Source organism: Colobus angolensis, unplaced genomic scaffold, assembly GCF_000951035.1.
Source record: "Colobus angolensis palliatus isolate OR3802 unplaced genomic scaffold, Cang.pa_1.0 Scaffold445, whole genome shotgun sequence".
Lineage (NCBI taxonomy): Eukaryota > Metazoa > Chordata > Mammalia > Primates > Cercopithecidae > Colobus > Colobus angolensis.
Genome location: NW_012117877.1, coordinates 1,368,335 through 1,395,202, shown reverse-complemented (window position 1 = coordinate 1,395,202; position 26,868 = coordinate 1,368,335). Strand labels below are relative to the sequence as shown.

The 26,868-nt window shown below is 44.3% G+C and overlaps 1 protein-coding gene across 11 annotated transcripts in view; it reads right to left on the bottom strand.

Annotated features, from left to right (window-relative positions):
- Positions 1-3,803: 3,803 nt before the first annotated feature.
- The window catches only part of TLE1 (transducin-like enhancer of split 1 (E(sp1) homolog, Drosophila)), a 105,739-nt gene continuing 82,674 nt past the window's right edge, over positions 3,804-26,868 (bottom strand). For all 11 annotated transcript variants that reach the window (XM_011957516.1, XM_011957517.1, XM_011957519.1 and 8 more), the window contains 6 exons: positions 13,521-13,770; positions 11,547-11,794; positions 8,436-8,583; positions 5,603-5,753; positions 4,570-4,646; positions 3,804-4,427 (listed from right to left, as the gene is read on the bottom strand). In XM_011957516.1, the coding sequence (XP_011812906.1) occupies positions 4,320-4,427; positions 4,570-4,646; positions 5,603-5,753; positions 8,436-8,583; positions 11,547-11,794; positions 13,521-13,770 (982 nt within the window). In that variant the 3' untranslated portion in view covers positions 3,804-4,319. The remainder of the gene's footprint in view (positions 4,428-4,569; positions 4,647-5,602; positions 5,754-8,435; positions 8,584-11,546; positions 11,795-13,520; positions 13,771-26,868) is intronic.

Sequence of the window (26,868 nt, the reverse complement as noted above, 5' to 3'; positions counted from 1 at the left end):
ACCTTGGTCAGGAGTTCAAGACCAGCCTGGCCAACATGGTGAAACCCCACCTCTACAAAAAATACAATAAAAATAAAATCCCCGTGTGAATGTTCTCAGCTTTGGGGCAGCTGCTATTTAGCAGTCATATCTTTAAAAAGTTGGTTCATCAAAATCCCATCCATCAGCCACCACAAAAATTAGAATTTATGTCAAACTCCTACCCTACCACCTCACAAATAACAGAAACTTAGTAAGTGGTAATTATATTGATGCAATATTTTGTCCTTATTATAAAATAGGTGCTAGAAACATCTAGCTATGAAAAAAGTATTACAAAACCAATCTCACTAGGATTTTGATTTTTCAAGCCGATTCCACAGAAGAGTTACATGGTAGAAATGTACATGTGAGGTATGAGTGAAGACTCTGAGTGATTTAAGAAACCGAGATTAAATACATATGATTTGTTGGTAAAGAACGAGGAAAACAAATATTTGCACAAATTAGGTTATAAATTAGTGACCACAAACATATCTATACACCTAATATTACATAGGAGTGCTACTTAAGGGAACCGTGCAAATTATAAGTATTTAAAATGAAATGAGGAGGGAATTTGGAGAGCTAGGGGGGAAAACAAAAGTCACAGCCCACTCAGCCGGGCGCGGCGGCTCACACCTGTAATCCCAGCACTTTGGGAGGCTGAGGCGGGCAGATCACGAGGTCAGGAGATAGAGACCATCCTGGCTGACACCGTGAAAAATACAAAAAAATTAGCCAGGCGTGGCAGTGGGCACCTGTAGTCCCAGCTACTCAGGAGGCTGAGGCAGGAGAATGGAGTGAACCCGGAAGGCAGCAGTGAGCCAAGATCGCGCCACTGCACTCCAGCCTGGACGACAGAGCAAGACTCCGTCTCAAAAAAAACAAAAAAATCACAGCCCACTCTACGAAATGGGAAAGAACACAGATAAGGCTCATGGCAGAACCTGCATTTGGTCTGCCCTGTGAGGCCACGGGGACACAGCTTCCCTGACCCTTGGTTATATGAGGATAACGATAACCACCTTCTGACATTTTTCTATGCGAAACCGCCACAAAGCTCTTGGCACATGGTGACCGAAGAATCTGAATTTGTTGAAACTTACTTTGTAACCCATATTCAGGGCAAAAGGTACATAAATATTTGGCTTACTGGGTCTCAACAATCACATGATTGCAATCTCCTGAGGGACAGGAGTGGTGACTCCTACGGTCACAGCGTAGGAAGACATTGCTCTCCCACTTGTACTCGCATTTGTGAGACAGTCGCCACTCACAACCCTGTTCTCATCCCTACCGCCATCCTCCAGACCCTGAAAGGCAGACACAAGTTTTACTGTTCCCATTTTCCAAGTGGGAAACACTCAATTGTCTGGGCAATTTGCCTAAGACTCTAACCCTTCTGCAGCTGGGCTTGCACTAGTCATCTCCAGGACTCTTGCCACCAACACAGTCAGAGTCTTTTCCAACGTCAAATAGAAATGGTTTTGTCAGATTCAAGATGATCTATGAGTTGATAAAGTTTCAGAAAAATCCCATTACAGAAAGAATGTCAGAAGTTTGGGAACTATAAAGTATGAGGCTGCCGGGCGCGGTGGCTCAAGCCTGTAATCCCAGCACTTTGGGAGGCCGAGACGGGCGGATCACGAGGTCAGGAGTTCGAGACCATCCTGGCTAACATGGTGAAACCCCGTCTCTACTAAAAAATACAAAAAGCTAGCCGGGCAAGGTGGCTGGTGCCTGTAGTCCCAGCTACTCGGGAGGCTGAGGCAGGAGAATGGCGTAAACCCGGGAGGCGGAGCTTGCAGTGAGCTGAGATCCGGCCACTGCACTCCAGCCCAGGCGACAGAAGTGAAACTCCATCTCAAAAAAATGAAAAAAAAAAAAAAAAGTATGAGGGAAAAAGAAGGGAGAAAATCCACTAACAGAAAACAGGAGTATCTCTTTAACCCACACACAAGCATCCCCCTTTTCCACAGGCATATGGCTGCGAAGCAAGACATCGCATTTCCAGTCTCCCTTGTGGCCACCATGTGACAAACTCCCTGCCGATGGACTGGCAAATAAAAGTGATGGAATAAGTTCTAGTCACCTGCTTAAAAGCACATCCCTCTCCCTGGATTTCGGCCCTTTCCCAGCCGCTGGCTGGAAGTGGTGGCAACTAGAGAGGCCTTACAGATGCACAACCGCATTGTGGCCTGGGTCCCTGGGTCGCAGGTGGGAGGGACACAAACTCTTATGGTCTTTAAGCTACTTCATTGCTGGTATTAGAGAAAATAGGAAAGTAAGGTGGGGAGGGAGAAAGAACAGAAAAGATAAACACTCCATTAACAAGTCATCTGAGTCCGTCAGATAGAAACCTATTTTGTTATACTAGGAAGGAATGATAGCAACATCAGCTTCAATAATTGGGGGTTTGCCATTCACTTAATGAGAAGTGAAAATATTTAACTCAGTACATAAACTTTTTTTTTTTTGGCAAAAAGCAAACAAAGTAATGTTTTTGAATATATAAAGAACAAGGTCTTGGTAACAAATGGAAAATATTAAGACAAACTGCCAACAACTCGCTGGATCATAAGAAAACAAGGACATTAAAAATTCCTTAGGTGCTATTTTTAAACAGCCAGGAACACTGCCTTAAAATTATCAGCTATTATTTTATAAAATAATAGAAAATAATAGTATATAAAAAATGAGCCGTGCAGCTTTTTCAGGAGGAAACATGGATGGTAACTTATTAAAAGCCCAGGGTTACAGATTTCATCTAATCAAATTAGTAAAAGCATGTCCACAAAGATAAAGACCAAAGACTAATGATAGATAATAACGGCTAGAGCTACAGGGAGGGCCTTAATGAGAAGAATGGGGAGAAGTGCTGGGCATGGTTGGCTTAACTAAATTAGTATAAAAGACCAAGTAAGTACTAATGAAGACAAAACCAGCTGGCTTTCCACCTTTTACAGGTTAATGAACTCTGCAGCTTTCTATGTATCATAGATCATAACACAAAACCCAAGTGAAGCTTGTGAAGAGAGAGAATACAGATTTGAAACTATTGGGACCGGCATGTAGTTGGTCATGCCTTTAATCCTAGCACTTTGGGAGACCAAGGCAGGAGGATCACTTGAGGCCAGGAGGTCGAGACCAGCCTGGGCAACAAAATGAGACTCTGCCTCTACAAAAAATGAAAATGAAAAAAAAAAAAAAAAAAAAATTAGCCTGGCTACTCGGGAGGCTGAAGTGGGAGGATTGCTTAAGCCCAGGAGCTCAAGGCTGCAGTGAGATGTGATCATGCACTCCAACCTGGGTAACAAACAGAGTGTGAACCCAAATCTTTAAACAAAAAAAGAGAGAGAGAACGAAAGAAATAAAAAGAGAAAGGGAAAGAGAAAGGTAAAAGAAAGAAAAGATTGGGCCTTCCTAGAAAAAGGAATATTTTGCCTTCCAATGAATCACCAGAAAAAAGCACGAGTTTTGTGACCTTGAATCACAACAGTATCATAACAAAAGAACAAATCTTGATGAAGTAATTTTACCTTCCTAAAGAAAACTGTCATTAGTAAACCTTCAATGACTCACAATTCCTAGTCTTAAGTTCCCAGTAACTCAAGCTTGTGAAGGATTAGGTTCTAATGCAACGGGAGCCTACCACCAAATACATTTATAAAATAAGCAGTGCAATTCAAAACTTCCTCTACAAATGTATAATCTTTGCTTATAAAACCCACATTGATGATCCCAAAGCTGTAATAAAAAACAAGAAAAAAAAGGAAAACCACTTATTGGTACTAAAGCCTTTACTGTAATAAACCAAATATATTTACAATTTATACAAATGTTTAACCTTCAACAAAAATACAAAAAAACATTTCACAAGATGCAAAACCAGGAAACAAGTTCATTGGAGACACCACTGCTCTACAAAGGACGGAAAGTGAGGTGAACTGCAAGGAACAGGAAAGGTAATCTCACACTTGGGCAAGGCGTGATCCCCAGATCACCCAGAAAGGAAGAATGGGCTGTCATGTGAGTCGGCCAATTCCGTTCCTCAATCCCACAACCCATGGCCCCTCTGTCTGCTTGGCCTTGGTGCTCCATTTGGTCTATGTAGACAGGTGACTTTCTGCTGATGGACTTGTCGCCTCCTCTTTGTAGACTCAAAGTAGTTTCGTGTCAAGGTTTGGAAACAGGTGTTTGTATTTTTTTTTCTCTTTTAAAGTTACAACTTTTCTATTTCTACAAATTCGAAACATTTTGGCCCAATTCAACTATAAACGTTAAACCACATAATGTTTTCAGTAGATGACTTCATAGACTGTAGCCTTCTTGTCCCCTGAGCCAGTGACTATGTACTTATCATCCACAGAGATGTCACAGCTAAGCACTGACGAGGACTCTTTGGACTGGAAGAGAAAACAATGGACACATGTTTAATGTGGAACAACGGTACTCAGAGGCCCTGCTCCCTCTGAGGCACCTTCACTCCTGGTTTCAAAGGCAACACTGGGATCAAATTGTGGATCTAGGTGAGGAGCACTTACTCACCTGGAATATGCTGGCTCCATAGGGGGTCCGCCAAGCATTGAGGAGGTTATCTTTTCCAGTACTCACAAACCATTTACCTAGAATTAGCAAAGGAATATCTAGTTTTCACAAGGTTAAAATTCCTACTATACAATTAGCAACTTGGACTTAATCAAACTAAGAACATTTTTAATGTATGAACCATCATGCCCTAAGGGACTGGTCCATGACATGAACAGTGGTTTTAAATCTGGGCTCCTCAGTGATTTATCAGTGTGATCTTGGGTATAATCTAAGAGGTGTCAGCCTCCTTCGTCACTGGATACAGGACTAGTAGCATCATATCCAACACAGGGTAACCCTCAAATATAGAATCAATGAAGAATGTCTTCTATTTTAGTCAGTCTCCCCATGATAAAATGGGAGTAGATAGGATTAAACATCCAACTTAAGTAAAATGCCAGTCACATCATATAGTACGAAGAAAAATGCTCAATATGTGATAGGCACTCTCCATCCATCCATCCATCCATTCATCCGTCCGTCTGTCCACCCACCTCTGCATCCTGTAAACAGGTATCTGCCCATCTGCAGTGCACAAGAAGGGTCTCCACATGAACTTCTTCCCTCTTCAACCTCACTGTAGAGTGTGACTAAGTGTCTGGGTACACCTAAATATCCGCTTCTCTGACCCTGGATTCCTCATCACGGACAGCTCATGACTTCCACTGCCCCTGCCCCATTCTTCAGTAAATTCCCACCCACCCCTCTACAGAGTGGAAACTCGTTGTCGTCTCCCAACCCCCACTGAAACAAACCTGTGTCCAAACCTTGTATTAGGCAACACATTGCCTGCTGACTTTTCTCAAATTAGCAAAACAAACTGAAACAGACAGTGCTGTGCTCTGAAGGGCATATTAAAACAATAGAATTATTGCATCCAGCTGCTCAAAGAACAGCACTGTTTCCAGATATGATCTCTACCATATTTTTTTAAGAAGCATTTTCCATTTGGGCCATCAACGACTGCCAGTTTCCTTTCGGCTGAACTCACCACAGTAAGCAAATTTCAGGGACAGCACGCAGCTCTCGTGCAGGTGCAACTGGTACTTGTCGGGCTTGTTCACGTGCAGCACCTCCACGTTGCTGCTCTCCATGCCCACTGCCAGCCACTCCCCGGTGGGGCAGTAGCCCAGGGAGAAGATCTGCAAGGAGCAGGACAGGCTCACTCATGATTCCGCCTGATACACTTAGGAAGGGAAGACGCAATGTGAAAGCGGGGGGAAGAGCAAGAATAGGCGGAGGTAATCATCCGAATCCAGACTGTGGGGAGGGCCACAGGGCAAGTGATCTAATGCAGATGAACCAAGTGTCAAAACCTTTAGGAAACTGGAAACATCTGAACCCCTCTGTCCTTTGGGATAAAATTAAGAAATGATTCCTAATAATAATGGCATTCGTGTGTACATTTTAAAGGAGGCCTTACCTTTTCGAGACAGTAATTGAAATACAATCATATATCACCTATCGAGGCAGATGTGTTCTGAGAAATGTGTCGTTAGGTGACTTTATTTTGTTATTTATTTATTTTTATTTTTTTATTTTTTTATTTTTTTCGAGATGGAGTTTTGCTCTGTCACCCAGGCCGGAGTGCAGTGGCACGATCTCAGCTCACTGCAGCCCCCGCCTCCTAGGTTCAAGTGGTTCTCCTGCCTCAGCCTCCTGACTAGCTGGGACTCCAGGCATGAGCCACCACGCCTGGCTAATTTTTGTATTTTTAGTAGAGACGGGGTTTCACCATATTGGCCAGGCTGGTCTCGAACTCCTGACCCCTGGATCTAACCACCTCTGCCTCCCAGAGTGCTGCGATTACAGGCATGAGCCACTGCGCCCAGTCTTTTAATTTCTTTATTTTTTGAGACGGAGTCTCGCTCTGTCATCCAGGCTGGAGTGCAGTGGTGCGATCTCGGCTCACTGCAAGCTCTGCCTCCCATGTTCACGCCATTCTCCTGCCTTAGCCTCCTGAGTTGCTGGGACTACAGGCGCCCACCACCACGCCCGGCTAATTTTTTGTATTTTTAGTAGAGACGGAGTTTCACCATGTTAGCCAGGATGGTCTCGATCTCCTGACCTTGTGATCCACCCGCCTTGGCCTCCCAAAGTGTTGGGATTACAGGCGTGAGCCACTGCGCCTGGCCTCGTTAGGTTACTTTATTGTGTGAACTTCACAGAGTGCACTTACACACACCTAGATGGGGGAGCCTATCATTCGTAGGCTACAAGCCTGCACAGCATGCTACTGTACTGAGTACTGTAGGCAACTGTAGCATAATGGGAAGTATTTGTACATTCAGATATATCTAAACATTGAAAAGGTACAGAAAAATATGGTATTATAATCTTAAGGGATCACTGTCACATATGAGGTCTGTCCTTGGCCAAAAGGTTATATGGTGCATGACTGTGCTTATGAATAAAATGATATGCTGTCTGGAATTTACTTTAAAATAATCCAGTATTTGGGGATGGGGACGAGAGTTATCACACGGCCAAATAACTTAAAGCTGAGCGATGGGCATGTGGTATTTACTGTACAATTCTCTGTACTTTCAAAACTGCTTGGACATTTGCTGTACTCATATGTATTTGAGAATTTCTCTAAGAAGTTTGAAAAAAAACTAAAAAGGCAGACCAAAAATTGTATCCTACTTATGCTGGGAAAGAGGGAAAACAGCAAGACTCTAAGAAACTCAACAAAATGTTAACCAGAATATGAAATTTAGAAGTATCGGCCGGGCGCGGTGGCTCAAGCCTGTAATCCCAGCACTTTGGGAGGCCGAGGCGGGCGAATCACGAGGTCAGGAGATCGAGACCATCCTGGCTAACACGGTGAAACCCCGTCTCTACTAAAAAAATACAAAAAACTAGCCGGGCGAGGTGGCGGCACCTGTAGTCCCAGCTACTCGGGAGGCTGAGGCAGGAGAATGGCGGGAACCCGGGAGGCGGAGCTTGCAGTGAGCTGAGATCGGGCCACTGCACTCCAGCCTGGGCGACAGAGCGAGACTCCGTCTCAAAAAAAAAAAAAAAAGAAGTATATATGCTTGTTTTCTGTTTCTGTCCCAGTTTTCTGAGTAGAATTATTTTTATTACAAAACAAGGTTAAAAAAAAAAAAAAAAAACATGCCAAGTCATGATCAAAGCAACAATTCTACCACCAGAAAGCATTTAAAACGGCAAACACTGTTTTTTCCAAAACAAGTCTACATTCAGACACTGGACATCAAAATATTTTTTACAATCTACAAAGCTGCCATTTATATATTATTTCAAAAGTCTGCAAATCTAGTCAGCCACAAGTTCATTTTTTAAAGGATGAGGAATAAAATGGGTATCACTGAGGTATTTCTGCAATTTTTAAAGCTCTCTGGTGCAGGGGAAATAAATGAACTTTCAGAGAAGCTGTGACGTCTCTCCACTCCTAGTGACATTCTGCAGATTTCTCAAGCTCTATTTATTTGGGAATCAAAAAATCATCTCCTACTCCTACATTAGATGGTGAGAATACGTACCACCGATCAAACACTGCCGAAGGAAAACTATATATTCCTCATCGTACAAATCCCTTAAACAAACTCATATATAAATGTAACAGCGAACACCCCTTAACCTACAGGATTCTAAAAACCACTCTAGGAGTTTTGGGGAAGGTAGCGGGGAGGGTCGTGAAGGAGGAGGTGGTGGTCGTTGTTTTTAAATTAGTTTTCTCAAATTCAGCCCTGTCTGTTTGTCCAGCCACTGACATCCTAGGGTAGTGGGGGAGGGTGTGAGGAGGAAGATACACCCCAGCACTTCCCAGACTCTGGGGCAAGCGGAAGCCACTCAGTCACCTGGGAGGTGAAGTCGTGCTGCTGCAGCTGCCGCCCTTCGCGCAGGTCCCAGGACCTGACCGTGTTGTCCAAACCGCCCGTCCAGAGCTTGGTGCCATCATTAGAAATGTCAATACAGCTGGCTCCGTCTGTGTGGCCCTGGAATTGCCTGATAAAACAAACCAGATTGAATAATGATTTCCTGCCAGAGCTCAAGGTAAACACTGTTGCGTTGTTAGTTTTGGACCCTGTGTGTGCATGTGTGTGTGCCATCCCGCCAGTGTCTGCTGATGTGCAAGATCAAACTAACCTTCCCCCGAGGAGGAGGGGAAACAGCACCTGCTGATTGTCTTTCCTTTTTTTCATGATCCAGGTGCTAAAGAAATGGAATATGCCACTGCAGGTCACTACCCAGAAGTTAAATACACTACTCTGACAAATCCGTCTGCAAGCTAAAATTCTTGCCAGCTCTGGAAAAGTGTTTAATTGTTAAATAGAAAATAAAAGACAAACACACAAAATCCCAATTGTATTCCTTACAGAAAGATAAAGGTCTGTTCTTTAATCGTGCAGGCCTGAATCCATGAGAGAAAGAAATGGGGACGTTACAAGCACAGAGTGGACAGAAGCATTCCTGTTTCCATGAGTGGATCAACACAGCAATGCCCTACGTGCCAACAGAGCATGAGCTCATGTATTTACTCAACCTTGCTTTCTGTGTTAGAAAGAGCCCTGCATTAGGAAATCTGGACTCGCAGAGACAAAGGGTCACGCATGCCGGCCTCCTGACCTCACAGGCATTGGGCAGAGACAGAGGTAATTGTCATGGGCACCTCAGCAAGACTCTGCCTCCAAGCTGAGCACAAAGTTGTTCTTTAAAGCAGAACCTTGTGCTTCATTCAAAAATCGCCACCAGAAACAATCAGCCAACAGGGATCTGCTGAGCACAGATGCTGTGCAAGGCAATGAGCAGAGTGGCTGAGGGGAGGTCAGTGTACGCCCCAGCAGGGATGGTGACCGTCCTGGACTCAGTTCTGCATGCTGAGAGGGAGCTGGTGGGGGAGCAGCCAGAAAAGGTGAACAAAGTCTAGACCCACCCTCAGAACCAGGCGGGATCCAGTAAAGAACTGCGTGGGAATTTCAACACCGAGAGGAAAGTTTCCATGCTGCTTCTTCCTCCAGGATCCCCACACCTTATCATTCCCATAGAGCTCCAAACTTTTAACCTGAGCTTGGATTTTAAAGAGTGCAAGGGAAGGAAAAAGCACCACTATTATCCTAAATTCTAAGCCAAGATGTGAACCATCACTTTAAACATCTTCTCTCTGCAGGCCATTCCTAACTTCTGCACTTTAGGATCCAGGCTGAGTCCTCTCTCCTCTACTGCGGCTGTGCAGGTGGACCTCAAGTGTTTCTGCTTGCTTCCCAGACATCCCCACAGAACACCCAGGCCTGGAGCAGTCGCTGCGTCTCTTGGTGAAAGTCTTGCTTTTCTTCCCTTCAAACAGCTCTGGAAATCCAGTGATCTCTTGACCCTCTGACTTCTTTGGACCTTTCTAACTCATTAAACGCTGTTCCTCGTTGACTGAAAACACCTTCCTCTGCTGACATAAGGTACCTGACGGCTGCCCCCCATCCCTCTGCCCTCCCTCCATCCATATACTTCAGCATTACTCTCAGGCACATCCTATGGCTGTTCAGAATGTGCTGGGTTACGGTGGATACAAGGACATGCAATAGGCTGTGCATGGCCCTGTTACACACGGCAGCCACTAGCCACCTGTAGGCGGTCCAGAGAAAGATTTGTAAGATGCTACCCCATCCTATCTAACAGGTATTTACTCCCCAGGAGCCGGCATGGAGCAACGGATCACAGTACAGAGAAGACAGCAGAATGCCTGGGCCCCATCTTGGCTCCACCACATCCGACTGTGCAACCTCTCTGAGCCTCAGGCACTTCATCTATAAAATGGGGCAAATAGCAGGACAGTGTCATGAGGACTAAGTGGAGGAATATTTGAAAAGTGCTTGGAATTGATATTTTGAAAGTGCTACTTACGGAGTTTTAAAAAAAGAAAAAACAAGTCACTTTTGCTAGGATAAAAGGTTGAGAGGGCGTTCGGCTCTGGCTCCATTATTCCATTTTGCTCACCTACACTACTCAGCAAACGGAAGAGGAAAATAACTGCCGCACTGTCGCCCACACGCAGGGACCGGGCCCGGCTCAATGACACTTAATGGATTTCTACAGTGGAGGTTTGAAGACAGTGAGCCGTCATGATGACTGCTGGAGCCCGTGCCTTCTCTGTGCAGCACGAGAGGGGACTTACCAAACAAGCCATGGACCCCAGACTGCACCATCCGCAGGGACGGCTTCCCAGCGAAGATGAAACAAGAGTAAAACACATGCTTCATTTTACCTTTCATGTTTCATTTGTGCTTACTTTAAAAAGACTTTTTGAGAACAGTTCTGGTGTGAGCACTGACTTCTGAAGGGGGCATTTGGTGGGGGAGCTGAGGAGAGACACAAGGGTACCAGAACTGCAGCTGCTGCTAAGGTAACAGGGCCGATGCCAGGACGCGGGGCAAAACCCTGCGGGCTCCTGCGTGGAACCACCCCTGGGCAGGTCTCCTATTTCATTATTGAGATACTTTAAAACCATTTTGTGGGCGAAATTCATGGAATCTCCTCTTCTCATGTCTCCTTGTTGATTTTCTGTCATCTTTTATCAGTCGGTTCTTGTCTGCACCAAGTTCTAGCCAAAGCCCAAAACATCTAGCAGCAGGGGCCCTTTGTGCTGCCGTGTAATCCACACTAGGCCACCGCTTGGCAAAAGCCAGAAGTATTTTTAGAACAAGTTTGGAGTCTGTATGTGGGCTGACATACAGACTGCAGGATATCCAGACTATCTACAAGGAGATAGAACGTCTCGGCGACCCCAGGAACAGTAGCAAGACTGTAAGCCCCCAAAGGCAGCAACACGGTTGTCTTTGTTCCCCCATCATCTAGCCCCACGCCTGGCATTCAAGAGGCTCTTACTGTGCGGGCTGCGGGCAGCCAGAGAGAAGCAGAGGTAATAGGCCCAGCTGCTCAAGAAGGGAACCCCTCCTTAGACGACCATCTTTGCTCACCTCACTAGTGTCTGGTTGTGCAGATCCCACACAGCGATGTTGCCATCGCTGCAGCATGAGAAGCAGACCTTGGAATCGGGGCTGATGGCCAGGGCGTAGCAGGCGGGGGCCGAGGACGTCAGCTCCGCCTTGATGCGTGGGGTCGGAGCTGCCAGGTCCCAAATGGACAAAGTACTGGCTTCCCCTCCCACTATGAGAGTGCAGCCATCAGGTAGCAATTTACAGGAACGGATATAATTGTCTCTGTTCTGTAAAATAAACATAATTCATTGCTATAATGAATTACCGAGCAATCATAGCACCATGTTCTCTAATGGCTGTCTTGGTTTTTTGAGTTAAAGAGTGGCGTTTCACGGACACTCTAACAGAGCAAGAGATCTCTAGTCAAGATTGGGGTCCAAGTACAACTGTCTCCTTCAAAACAGTAAACAAAACAAATTCACGGGAGCTTCGATAACAGTTTCTGGTGTCCTGCATCGCAGAGCTGAAACTATCTAGGTATGAGGTACAGGTGTACACACAGTTCCCTGAGAAGAAACCACTTTTCCAAGCTAGTTTATACATCTGCCTCATCACCCTGCATCATTTTACTGCTTGGAAACTGCAGGCCCCCCCGCGTCTATGTTTTGGTCTTCATTATGCTGAGCACATTACTTCATTAGTCAGAGGGATTCTTGCTAATAATTTACCAGAGCTGCTTTCTCAAGTTGTCATGTGGCTGCTATTATATTTAAGCCCCAATGCAAAGGCCAAAGAACCTGATAAAAGCAGGCATCTTGCCATCAAAACCAATACATATGAAGGGGGTGGGGGTGGGGGACCCTCATAAGATCAACCTGAAAGATGCAGATATGGCTAAAGTTTGCTTATGTGCTTTTCACGATGGACTGTCTTTCAAAGATTAAAGAAACCTTAAACACGTGACTTCAACAAAGGATATTCCTACTGCTATAGAATGTTGGGCCATATTTAAATACAAGTTTCATGAATGAAGACATTTTGAAGTTATTTGTGTTTTTTTAAAAAAGGCACTAATCACTACTCTAAAAACAAGTCTGTGTTTCAAAAACACTGCCACTCTGCTTTTTGGAAACACTCTCTCCAGAATCCTTACAATTTTCCAGGCAGGGAGTGGGTACACGGCACCACCTGCAACAGCAGAGTGCAGGCAGACCCCATGCCAGGGCAGGGCAGGGCAGGGCAGGGCAGGGCAGCTCGGAGTCTGCTTAAGGCCAGTGGTATGTGCTCTGTAAATCCTGGGGTTACGGTTTAGAGACTGGAACATGTCCCAACATGTTTTATGTCCCTGAAAAATGCAAAATGGTATTCTCAGGCTCTGAGCAGACATGGCTTAGGTACGCTGGGAAAGCATTCTCACCGCTCTATTTTGTTGATGGCTGCCCCCGGCCTTTGCAGTGACAGCCTTTAACCCTTTCCTGAAGTGAAGGTCATAAAACCTAACCAGCCCTCTCAGGTCTCCCTTAAAAACACAGACCTTACCCTGTTCAGAATGGTTTTTATGCCATGTTATCAAATATTTACTATTCTATATTTATCTAAAGGCTATAGGGAAATTAAAAACTGAGTGGATGGCAGGGACCAGAGTCCAGGCCAAGCTGTGTTTTTGTTCATTAAATGGGAAACCCCCTTTTGTAATGTACATCCATACACAAGGAGAGCCTCTGGAAACCACTATAAAATATTTTTTAAATTTTTAATTTTTTTAAAAAATTTTTAATATTTAAAAATTTTTTAAAAAGAGATCCATCAACTCTGGGATGTAGCCAGTACAACAGCAACAAATGAAACCTTCGCATTTAAACGGGGGGGCCAAGGGGGTTAAATACCCAACACAGGAAACAGAAGGGGCTTCTATTTCCTCCTAATGGGAATAAAACCCAGGCCCACACAGCTATTTCCTTATTGAATCTCCAGGGAGAAATTGCCCTTGTGCACCAGTTCCTGTCCACTCACCAGACAGTCGAGCTGGGAGACAGGACTCTTATTGCCAGGGTGGCTGATGTCCCAGACCTTGACGCAGCCCTTCCCGCCCGTGTACACGTGTCTCGTGGGGTTGCTGATGGTCACCGCGCACACCACCTCCCCGTGGTTGAGGGTGTTGATCTGGCGAGCATGCCGGGGGATTCCGGGTCCGATGAGGGCGTCGGGGGGAAAAGGGACAGGCTGCATCTGACCGTCTGCGGTAACGTGGAAGGAGTACGCACTTTTGGAAAAACGAATGGAGAGAGGACAGAAAACACATTTACAGAGGAAGCAGGCATTACCTCGGCAATGTGCTACGACTACGAAAACAATGAAAAAAAGGAAAGATTCTCTTGTATATTTTCCTTTCAAAACAATACAAGTTGAAGTATTTACTGATGGTGCAAATTTAAAATAATAGCAGAAATCTAGCGTGTACCAAATGACATATACATAGAACTGTATTTAAACATTTTTTAAGGTATTTAAATCGTTCTTATCCATTCCATAAAGCATTCCCTCAAATCTCCTTATAAAACACTTAACGCATTTCCAAATGAACATAAAATACCTCCTGCCACGTACCTTGTGTAATTTTATGATTTCTTAGTATAGTTTTAAATGATTATTTTCCCTGCTAAAGATGAAGCCCTTAAGAACTAATAATAATTAAACAGAGTAGATAGTGTATTTCAATAGCAAAAACACCCCACCTCCCCCCCAAAAAACAGCTTTCTAAAAATACCAGTTTATGGTTTGGACTTCAACTTTCTTTTGCTTAAGGAAGAGAAAATAAGAGATTATCTTATATGGCTTTAAACAGGATTTTAGGTTTCCTACTCAACAATCTTCCTCGCCTACGTTGGTCAGGAACGCCATTATATAAGGCAACAAAGTGCCCAGCTAAAAAAACTACTCTTCCCCACCCTCCTTTAGCCCGGTGTGCCTATGTTCTGACCAATGAGGTCTAAGAAGAAGCTGCTGGATGGCATTTTGAGGAAGTTCTGAACTTGAAAGAGAGGAGAGGGATGGGGGATATGGGAACTCTTCTGTAACTTTCCACTCTATTTTGCCTGGAACCCATAACTGTTCTAAAAAAATAAATAGGGAGGGAGCATACCTGCCCTCTTCTCTTCTTCCTTCCCACTGCCTGAGCTAAGAGGGATGGCTGGTGCTCCTATGGCCCCTCTGGGCCACAGGTTGATTTCAAAGACAGAAATCAATTGCTGGATAGCAAAGATGTGGAATCAACCCAAATGCCCATCAATGAGAGACTGGATCAAGAAAATGTTGCACATATACACCATGGAATACTATACAGCCATTTAAAAAAAAGGATGAGTTCATGTCCTTTGCAGGGACATGGATGAAACTAGAAACCATCATTCTCAGCAAACTAACATAGGAACAGAAAACCAAATACCGCATGTTCTCACTCATAAGTGGGAGTTGAACAATGAGAACATGTGGACACAGGGACGGGAACATCACACACTGGGGCCTGTCAGGAGGTGGGGGGCTAGGGGAGGGACAGCATTAGGAGAAATACCTAATGTGGGTGATGGGTGCAGCAAACCACCATGGCACGTGTATACCTATGTAACAAACTTGCACATTCTGCACATGTATCCCAAAACTTAAAATGGAAGGAAGGAAGGAAGGGACGGAGGGAGGGAAGAAGGAAGGAAGGAAGGAAGGAAGGAAGGAAGGAAGGAATTAATTAATTAATTGCTAGGGGAGATAGAACAGAAAGACAGGATGCACAGGCCCTGGTGACACTATGGGGCTGTCATACCTGCCCTGAGCTGCTGAGAGCGAGAGAGTAATAAACTTCCACATTATTTAAGCTACCATTTTCCTCCCCTGTTAAATACAAACAAACCTAATCCTAGTTACCCACTTCTACTTCTACACCAAAATTCAAAGCATATTTTTTCCTCCAACGAACTTAATTTAAACTCCAAGAGCTAAGATCCTAGGGACATGATAAAACATAAACAAAGAAAAGACACTTTAGAGGATAGAAAAAAGAGAAGTGCTAATGTTTTCATTCTACATCAACTGATAAAATGATGCACATTCGGCTGGGCGCAGTGGCTCACACCTGTAATCCCAGCACTTTGGGAGGCAGAGGTGGGTGGATCACGAGGTCAGGAGTTCAAGACCAGCCTGACCAACACGGTGAAATCCCGTCTCTACTAAAAATACAAAAAATAGCTGGGCATGGTGACACATGCATGTAGTCCCAGCTACTCGGGAGGCTGAGGCAGGAGAATGGTGTGAACCCAGGAGGTGGAGCTTGCACTGAGCCGAGATCGTACCACTGTACTCCAGCCTGGGCAACACAGCGAGACTCCATCTCAAAAAATAATAATAAAATAATAATTAAAAAAATAAAAATAAAACAATTGAGTTGCACAAGATTTATAAGGATGGTGGTTAAGGTGGGGACACTGCTTCTCAAAGATCTCGGTGCTATGAGAGAAATGACACGTGAGGATTAGTTTCTCTCTGTGTACCACAAATCAAGCTGGGCGCCTCCAGGTAAGGCCGGGTTTCCATCAGGCACCCTTTCAGCAATCCCAGATTTTTCAGCGAAAGGAAATTTTATCTTCCTTCAACTGGAAGCCTGCTTATCATAGAGTTAAATGTTCCAGATTAAACAGATGCACCGAGTAACAGACGGGAGATCTGTCTGATCTTTGGAAGACACCCACTTCCCTCCCAGGTGTCCTCTTCTTTAAAACGCACAGGAGGCCCGCGATCATCATAGGGAGGCAATTTAAAATTGATTCACAATGCAGCGAGCTGCTGTCAGAAGCTGTGAACACTCATCCTTCCCAGGGGAAACCCATATGGATGTTAATACATCAGTCACAGGGGGCCCCCGCAGGAAGCTGGTGCTGCCTGCTGTGCTGGAGAGCCAAATCGAATGAACACACCAGAGCAACGCAAAGGGCAGATGGGTCTTTAGGAGGGATCGACTGGAAGGAAAAAACCAGGGGAGGAAATTATTCACCTATAATAATAACAGAGCTTTTTCGATAAGAGGCCACACTGAGGGCTCATCGTGACAATCGTGAAGGGATCCCAGAAGGAAACTTAACTTTCTCTACTGGTTGAGGAACTAGGAAAAGTAAAACCAATCAGAAAGAGGAATGTATAAACAGATAGTGAGTATTCATGAATATCGCTCACACCTGAATTCCGAATGCAGCCAGATACAAAAGAACGGACGTGGAAATGACTGCATTTCTAGAATTTCGAACACAGGCAAAATTCATCTGCAGTACTGAAAGTCAAGGTGGTGGTTAACCTTGGTGACTGCAAGGGGCACGGGATGGGTTTCTGGGCAATGATCCTGCTCTGCTCCTTGATCCAAGGGCTGGTTACACAGGTGGCTGCCTTTGGTGAAAAGTCGCTGAGCTAGACACATGTGATTCATGAACTTTCTGTACGTGTATGGTATTTCAATGTTTAAAGTTTAGATTCATTTAGTTATTCAGAGAGAGTCGAGGGGAAGGCTCTTAACCAGTTACCACATTAGATTAGGTCCACAGCCAAATCAAGTGCCCAGACTTTGCTGTTAAATGAACCTCTCTCTGGCTCTCTGGCCACATCAACCGTGGTCTTGCCAATCAGCCAGCCTGCAGTCTAGAATGTGTCCGTTTCGTGATCCATAAGACACGAATAACAATAAAATATAGAGGTCGCAGGGGTTGCTGTAAGGATTAAAGTGGTAACAGCTGCAAAACACTTAACACCGCACTTGACACCTGCAGTGAGTCTTCAGGAAATGACAGTATTGTTATCGAACCACCACGACTGAAAATGCTAAGTGAAGATACGTTGAATTGAGGGCTTTATCTCAACCAGTGGACAAGTACGTGGGTCAGGGAATGCGGAAAGGGAGGAAGACGCGGGGTGGGAAACCAGGAAAGCACAAGGGCAGTGACGAGGCAACGAAAAACACAAAATTCATAAATCATCAAAGGTGAGAGTGGGGGAAATGGCATTCAGCAAAGGCTAGAACGAATGCCCAAAGAGTAGAGATGGACGTTTGGATAGAATCGTGGCAAACTGCAGGGCAGAAAGTCAGTCCGGGATCCCTCGTTAAGGGCCACACAGTGAAGCCCACCCGCATCTCAGAAAGCCTCAGAACTGAGCCCCAGCCCCCACCTAGCTTTCTGAAACAAGCTCCTACAGATTAGGATCGTGTCTGATTCTGAAGTCTGGTGTCAGAATCAAAAAGAATAAAGCCCACTGGACTTCACAGATTCAAAAATGGAATGAAATAAAAACCCATTAAGAGCAAGGGGCTTTTCATTTACTGGGCACACAGCAGAGGTGAAGGAACTAAAAGCAAAGAGTCCCCACTGGGCTCCTTCACAGCCGCGGTGAACTGGAAAACAAGACTGTGTTCCAAGGGGGCAGGTTGCTTTTTCCTAGCAGACCAGGCTCCTCTTAATAAACCTAAAACTATGCTGCGTTCTGTGGTCAAAGGTAAACAGGTGTTTACAGGGTTGCTGGTTTGCTGGAAATAGGAACTGCAGTGGCAGAATCAAGTAAACAATAATGAAGAACCACAGACCCCGGAGATGACGGCTGTGGTCCAGCCCCGCAGCCTATGGATTCGGCACTCTGGATGTGACATTGTTAGCTGTATCAACAAGGATCAAAAATCCGATCACGTCAAAAACCTTCATTCGCTCTTCAAGCTCTTTAGGGCTCATGAAGCCCTTTACAATTTATTGTCAACAAGTCTTACTTCATGTGACCTTAAACTCCCAGCCACGTGGGACAACAGGCCAGTCCCCTAAAATACCACATGCTGTCGCATCTCCGAGTTGCGCACAAACTGTTCCCTCCTGCTAGAACAGCACTGCCTCCCTCCCAAGTACACGCCACTTCCTCCCTCCCTCTGACTGCCACGACCTCCCCAGCCTTGATGATTCTTTCCCAGGGTCCTAACCTTTCCTACTAACCTCTCTAAGAGTATTTCTCACACGGTGAACATTTCTGTCTTTCTCATTCCAGAGTTCTTGAGGGGTAGGCAGAGGGTTTCACCAGCCGGCACTCTCAATGGATCAGAACACAAGTTGTCTACTGTTACCTAATCACTTATATATTGAGACAGGAAAAGTCACCATGGTAAGGAAAATCTGCTTAAAAAAAAAAGGTGGGCATTCCTCTCTAAGCCCCTGGGTTATGCCAGCCAACTTTTCCCAGGCAATGTCTAGCAATTATACCAAATGTCACTAAGAGATGGTAACAGTTTTCCTAAGGGGGAAAGGCAGTCCCTGGAGAGCTGACTTAGCCCACAAAAAAGACAATGAAAGCAATGACAATAATGAAGTGAAATCCATAGCTTTACCCTAAGTCAGCTAAATCCAGTGGACACTGGGCCCTTCCCAAGCAAGCTGTGGCAGAAGCAACCACAGGTCACATGGAACAAGCTCCATCCTGCATCCAGGCCCTGGAAAGCAGGACCCACACAGTCAAGTGCGAGAAGTCACAAGGCACAAGCAATTGCTTCAGTTTAGTGACTAGTAACATGTGGGCACCATGCCTAACTAACTTGAGCCTCATTTCCCCATTTTTACAACGTGTACTGACAAAACTTAGCCTATGAACAGGACCGCTGAGGTGTGAAGTAATGAAGCCACATGGGAAAGTACTTCAAGAAAACTATGAAGCGCAATATAGTCAACCTTTGCTTGCCACATCACAGGAGGGGCTCACTATCCCTTACTGTTTAGAGATGAGGGAAGGTGGCACGGAGAGTCTAAGTAACTCGCCCATAACCACCCAGCTAACAAGCGGTAGAGCCAACTCCAGCTCAGCCCAGCTGTAAAAGTGGAGCTGTTAATCTTTACCTTAGCTTCCACGTCAGCACTACCTGTGACGTTATCCCAAGAGGGACAACGTGGGACCCACCAGGACAAAGACACTTACCCCACACGTCGTGAGCAACATGAGGCATGTCCACATTGTGAGCGTGACTGTGGGGGCTGGGGGAACCGGGCTCCTTATAGAATGGATGAGAATAATGTAATTTATGATTCCGGAGGATACTCTTAGCCTGAAAACTAATAAAGGTGGTGGCTGAGGGGAATAGTGACATGGAGCTCATAAGAAAATCAGTCTTATTATTCTAAGATTTTAGAAGAAAGTATAATTTACCTGCTATAGGTAAAACCTCCCTCTGTCAAATTTTTTTAAGGGTCTGCACATCTAACCCATAACATCTACTAAACTTTTCCAGTTTGGCCATTCGCGTATTCTTCCAAATAGAAAATATGCAGAACGGGTATAATTCCTACCTTACTTGGAAGACGGCATTTCTATGTTAACGGAGGGCTTGATTACCAACTAACTTGTACGTACCAAACTTCAAAGCATTAGGTTGGGAGACTCTTTGTTTCCTTGTTTAGATGCATACACTCTATTTTCATATATTTTTTTAAAGGCAAATACAAAACTTCCTAAAATGGGTATGTAGAAGAAGATTACAAGCAAAGAAAACAAGAAACAGATGACCTAAGTTGATAAACAAGGAGATATTCTAGCCAAAGTCAACATTTAAGATTCTGAGTTCTAGGACCTCACTTCCTCTATCAATTATACATTTCCAAACTTCTCAGTGTGCTGGAGCAGGAACAAGGCTCCTCAACAGGACAAAGATACAAATGGAGAAACTCTTGGATGAAAAGTAAAACAAAAAGAGGCTTAATATATTGCTATTTCAAAGCTAAACTAAAAAATTCCAGCAAAGGAACTATCACTACAGACAAAAACGAGCATCATCCAAGCAAGAAATATACACACTATATTTATATCCCATAAACCAAATGTCATTTCTGACAAGGCGAAGAGGGAGAGAGAGAAGTCCAGTGAGGAATTATTGTAGCTAAACACAACTGACTCAAAAGGAAGGTCTTCCCAGCTACTCAGGAGACTGAGGCAGGAGGATCCCCTGAGCTCAGGAGTTCGAGGTCACCCTGGACATCCCCATCTCATTTTTCTTTTTAAAAAGGAAGGGCCTCACCTCAACTTAATCTCAAAAAATTAAACTACATATTCCTATATTATCAGAAGGTAGAAAAACAGAAACTAAACTAATACCCACATGGCAAAAATAAGGAACAGAATAGGCATGTTATTTTTAGCATTTAATAGATTAAAAAAAAAAAAACCTACGCAAATATCACTGAGATGGTCAACTTTATATATCAACTTGATTAAACTGACTAAGGGACACCAGAGTGGCTGATAAAACTTTATTTCTAGGTGTGTCTCTGGGGCTGTTTCTAGAAGAAATTAGCATTTGAATAGGTAACCTGAGTAAAGAAGGTCCCCTCACCAATGCAGGTGGGCATCACTGAGGGCCTGGACAGGACAGAAAGTTAGAGGAGTAGCAAATGTGCCCTTTGCTTGAGCTGGAACATCTACCTGCTGCTGCTCTCGATCATCAGTGCTCCTGGTTCTCGAGCCCCAGCCTGGAGTAGAACTATGGCTTTCCCGGGCCTCCAGCTTGCAGACAATAAATCATGGGATTTCTCAGTCTACACAGTCATGTGAGTCAATCCCTCCAAATAACTCCTTCTCCATATCCATATCTATGGTTTACTCATTCTGTTTCTCTGGAGAACCCAGAGTAATACAACCCCATCAAATAAAAAGAGGGCTGAATCAATGTTCAAGTCCACTAAATAAGCGAGCTGTGGAATCTAGACAAAAACAGAGAAACCGGAAGACCAGAAACAGAAACAGTGGGGTGAAAGGGGGAAGCCCCTGGCCACTGAAACTTTTTCTTGGCTAAAAGCCTGGAAAGGGTCTCTAATCACTGCTGCAAGTGTTTTCCTATGAGGCAATTTTACCCCAAATGTAGTTAAGATTTTTCTTTTCCCTTTAGGCTCTAAACCAAAAAGGTATTTTAAAGATTTATTTAAACACTAAACAAGTGGGTAGAAGATTTCTAAATTACATGTCTGGCATTAAAACACAGGGTGAAAGGACCTGTAACTACCCTAGACTCTTAAGCCAAACTATGATTAGCCTGAGTTATTACTGACCTCTAGGTGCTAATATATAAGGCAGGTAGAGCACAGCCCCCAGGTATTTATAGGGAGAACAGCAGTGCTACAGTGCCAGAAAAAAAAAAAAAAAAAAAAGTCTAACAAAAGAAAAAAAAGAAACTTACCAGTGATCTCCACAGAGCTCAGGGGAATAAATGTCCTAAAACCAAAAATGAATTCAAGTTATGCTGAACTAAACAATACCAATTAAATCCAGCCTTGAGGGTGTGAAAACAAGCTCAGGGTTACCTCTTATAAACCAACACTACTTAATAATTCGAAAGTGCGAACCAAGGATCTCCTTGAGAAAAGAATGAATCACAGGGTCTTACACAATCCTGGCCGTGTCTCCCGCCTATTCAAGGCAATGAACATTTGTTTCCTGGGTGTCTGTGCTCAAGGGACAAGACTTCGGGAACTTCCGTCCTCCTGGGAAGGAAGTAGATAGAAACGTGGCCTGTACACGATTATAATCCAAGCTCAAAGTGTGAGAAGTGTCATAAGATGTTTCATGGTGCAACTGGAGGGGGACCATAGATGGGAAGGCATCCAGGAAGGCTTCATGAAGGAGGCAGCAACTCAAGCCGGCTTTGAAGGACAGAAAATACTTCAACAGGAAGAGACCAGTGAGAAGGGAAGCTGCTCCAGGGAGCAGGGGCTGCAGTCATCAGGGAACAGAGACTCTCGTCCCATTGGGTTAGCGCAGGATGTAAAGCACACAGGACATGACACCGGAAAAGCAGGCTGGGGCGGTATTACCCGCGGGCCTTGAATGGCATGTCGGTTTATACAGGTCGAACATCCCGTATCCAAAATGCTTCAGAACCAGAAGTGTTTCCAATCTCGGATTTTTTTCAGACTTCGGAATATTTACATAAACATAAATGAGTTATCTTGGGGATGGAACCCAATCTAAACACAAAATTCATTTCTGTTTCATACAGACCTCATGCACACAGCCTGAAGGTGATTTCAGTTTGCCCTTGGGGATGCCGAATAAACTGTGTGTTATGTGTTTTGACTGCACCTTGTCACATGAGGTCAGGTGTGGAATTTTCCATGTGTGGCATCATGTCGGTACTCAAAAAGTTTCAGATTTTGAAGCATTTTGGATTTTGAATTTTTGAATTAAGATGCTCAATTTGTATTCAACTTTTGAAGACCTCTGTGCAACACATGGCCCTGACAAGTGCTTTACAATGAAGAATAAACTGACAGCAATTTGGTGAGGAAGAAAGATAACACTCATCTAGGACCTTACTGACAAAACTGGGCATGAGAAAGGTGAGAATTTTAACAAAGAATGAGACTATTAAAAAAAAAAAAGTTAAATAGGGAAGAATCTTAACACTAAAATTTGGGCTCAGATGTCAGAGGGAATGGGAATGATGCTTTAACAAAAAGAAGTTAGGGGAGGCTGGAATGGGTATGAGAGAGGAGGAAAGGTGACCAGGGTGGTTGGGAAACCCTACTGAGATCTTGTCATCTTAACACTGGAAACAAGAGTGTGGAATGCTAGCACTGCAAGTCATCTTGCTCTGTTCCATTCTGATTGACAACAATGTGAAGCCACAGGGCCTTTGCACATGCTGGTCTCTCCACCTAGAGGTTCAGCCCCTGCCCCTGTTGGGTTAGTGCAGCTCTGAAAACCCTTCGGCAGGGAATCCCTGCTTGACCCTCCCCAATGGGATCAGTCCCCCATGCCCTGTCATAGGCTTTCTAGAACAGTGTTTCTCTGTAATAGCTCTGTGGTAGCATGGGGGTCTAGAATTCTGCCTTTGATTTTGTGATTATTTAACTCATGTTCCCCTTGAAGGAGTTCAGGATATGCCACAACCAAATACGCCCCTTTGGTATATTGGTTATTTTGAGCTTAAAACACTTGAGAAATGAGAGATCCAGGAAAGACTTCCTGACCTCTTTCTATACAAAAACAGGTCATAAAATTTCCCATGAGAAAGGTGCCCTCCCTGTACCAGAAACAGAAGAAGAACAGCCTTATCACCAGAGTCTGGGAATCAACACTAAAAGGGATGTGTACAAATAAACTTACCAAAATAACCTTTGTCTCCCACAAGTTTTCTGCCAATATATCTATCTCTTAGTTACCTAACCACAATTTACTGACTCCATCCCAAAACTCTTTCTTGTTATGTCTTCACAAATTTGTCATTTCTTTGTATAAAAATGATACAAGGCTGGGCATGGTGGCTCATGCCTGTAATCCCAGCACTTTGGGAGGTCAAGGCGGGTGGATGACCTGAGGTTAGGAATTCAAGACCAGCCTGGCCAACATGGTAAAACCCCGCCTCTACTAAATCTACAAAAATTAGCCAGACATGGTAGTGTACGCTTGTAATTCCAGCTACTTGGGAGACTGAGGCAGGAGAATAGCTTGAACCTGGGAGGTAGAGGTTGCAGTGAGCCAAGATTGGGCCACTACACTCCAGCCTGGATGACAGAACGAGACTTTGTCTCAAAAACAAAACAAAACAAAACAAAAACAAAAAAAAAGTGATACAAGCTGCCTGCTCTGGACACTTCTTCGGGTCTTCATTTCCTTGTGAAGACTCCCATGTACACCAAAATTCTTAATAAGACTTGCGTGCATTTCTCCTGTTAATCTATCTTATGTCAGTTTGATTCTCAGGCCCAGCTGCAGACTCAGAGGGTCAAGGAGAATTTTTCCTTCCCTGCACCCCATCCTAGGCTGTGAGCTCCCAGTGGGGCCCCCTATGCCTAGGCAGGAGGTCTCAATAAAAAAGTGTGAAAGTGTGGATGGAAAGGAAGTGACAGGGTCCGGATCTTAGTGAGCAGATGATGTGGGAACCCTAAATCACAGCCCACGAGAGGGCTGAAGAGCCAGACAAATTCTAGCCAGAAGAGAAGCCTCAGGGTGGTGTGGGGGTCTCCAAACACTGAAGAGCTGCCATGGGGATGACGGATTAGCAGTGTGCTGTGTGGTCTCGGGGGGTAGGAAAGAGCCAGGATTGATGGGTCAAAGTTCCAGGGAGACAGATTCAGCTCAAAGGCTAGAAGAGTTTTCACAGAGCCATGGAAAATGCATTGCTCTGGGCAGCAGCGGGTCCCCTGTCCTTGGACAAACGACACACACGGTCAGAGGCACACAGTCACCGCACGGGTTATCTTAGCAGGCTTGAACCATGCATGAGCATTTATACTACAGGGATGTTAAAGTCCCTCCTGCCCCAACTGAACTCTTCTGGCGGTAACACTCAGGAGGCACTCATCCATCTGCAAGCTCTCTCTCTCATCCCTCAAGCTCTCTCTCTGTGCATGACCCAGACTGTCCCTCCCCAGTTCCCTGGGAAACTTAATGCTTCCTGCATGTGCTTCAGCTTCAGCTTCACCCCACGGAAGTCTTTCTGACTCTAATTTTGGTCACTTATTTACATGTCTCCCTATCACCCACTGCTCTGCCTCAAGAGCACGTATCACAAGTTAAACTAGGATATTTACTCTTCTTTTAATGACATCATCAAGCCCCCACGGGCAGAGAAGGCTGAGAGCACCCTCTTTCCTGGAGCACGCCTGGCATCGCACATAAAGCCTGACAGTTCACACTCAGTCTATGAATGGCAACTGTGCCTTCTGTCTGCCTCACCCAAGCATTCTTTCCATGGGTATTTTTCAGAGAATTATTTGTATAACCTTTAACGCCTTGTTCACTCTACCCTGGACACACGAGTTTGTCCTCATTTCTCTTAAGTGCCTCAGACCAGCCCTACTCAACGTGTGGTCAGCAAACACTGGCTACTGTTTGCAGTGAGATGAGTGTAGTCATCAAGGGTGCACATAGCAACCTGAGGACTTAGGGCTGTTGACTCTTGTAACAACAAAAAATGGGCTTGGATTTTGTATCTTTTTCCTCCTACTCACTTGTATTGTAGGTTACAAATGTCTCCATCTTTGATTTACTCAGGAAAAAAACTGGTCACCATAAATGGTTTGAGCAGCACTGCCTCAGGCAATATTACTTTACTAAATAGTAAGAACAGCAAGTTCTCTCATACTAATTAATAGATAAATATGGGCAGTCATATGTAGAAAGCTGAAACTGAATCCCTTCCTTACACCTTATACAAAAATTAATTCAAGATGGATTAAAATTTGAAATGTTAGACCTAAAACCATAAAAACCCTAGAAGAAAACCTAGGCAATACCATTCAGGACATAGGCATGGGTAAGGACTTCATGACTAAAACACCAAAAGCAATGGCAACAAAAGCCAAAATAGACAAATGGGATCTAATTAAACTAAAGAGCTTCTGCACAGCAAAAGAAACTACCATCAGAGTGAACAGGCAACCTACAGAATGGGAGAAAAATTTTGCAATCTACCCATCTGACAAAGGGCTAATACACAGAACCTACAAAGAACTTAAATTTACAAGAAAAAAACAAACAACCCTATCAAAAAGTGGGCAAAAGATATGAAGAGACACTTCTAAAAAGAAGACATTTATGCAGCCAACAGACACATGAAAAAATGCTCATCATCACTCGCCATCAGAGAAATGCCAATCAAAACCATAATGAGATACCATCTCACACCAGTTAGAATGGAGATCATTAAAAAGTCAGGAAACAACAGATGCTGGAGAGGATGTGGAGAAATAGGAATGCTTTTACACTGTTGGTGAGAGTGTAAATTAGTTCAACCATTGTGGAAGATAGTGTGGCAATTCCTCAAGGATCTAGAACTAGAAATACCATTTGACCCAGCCATCCCATTACTGGGTATATACCCAAAGGATTATAAATCATGCTGCTATAAAGACACATGCACACATATGTTTATTGTAGCACTATTCACAATAGCAAAGACTTGGAACCAACCCAAATGTCCATCAATGATAGACTGGATAAAGAAAATGTGGCACATATACATCATGGAATACTATGCAGCCATAAAGAAGGATGAGTTCATGTTCCTTTGCAGGGACATGGATGAAGCTGGAAACCATCATTCTCAGCAAACTATCACAAGGACAGAAAACCAAACACCGCATGTTTTCAATCATAGGTGGGAATTGAACAATGAGATCACTTGGACACAGGGTGAGGAACATCACACACAGGGCCTGTCAGCAGGTGGGGGGCTGGGGGAGGGATAGCGTTAGGAGAAATACCTACTGTAAATGATGAGTTGATGGGTACAGCAAACCAACCTATCACATGTATACATAAGTAACAAACCCGTACATTGTGCACATATACCCTAGAACTTAAAGTATAA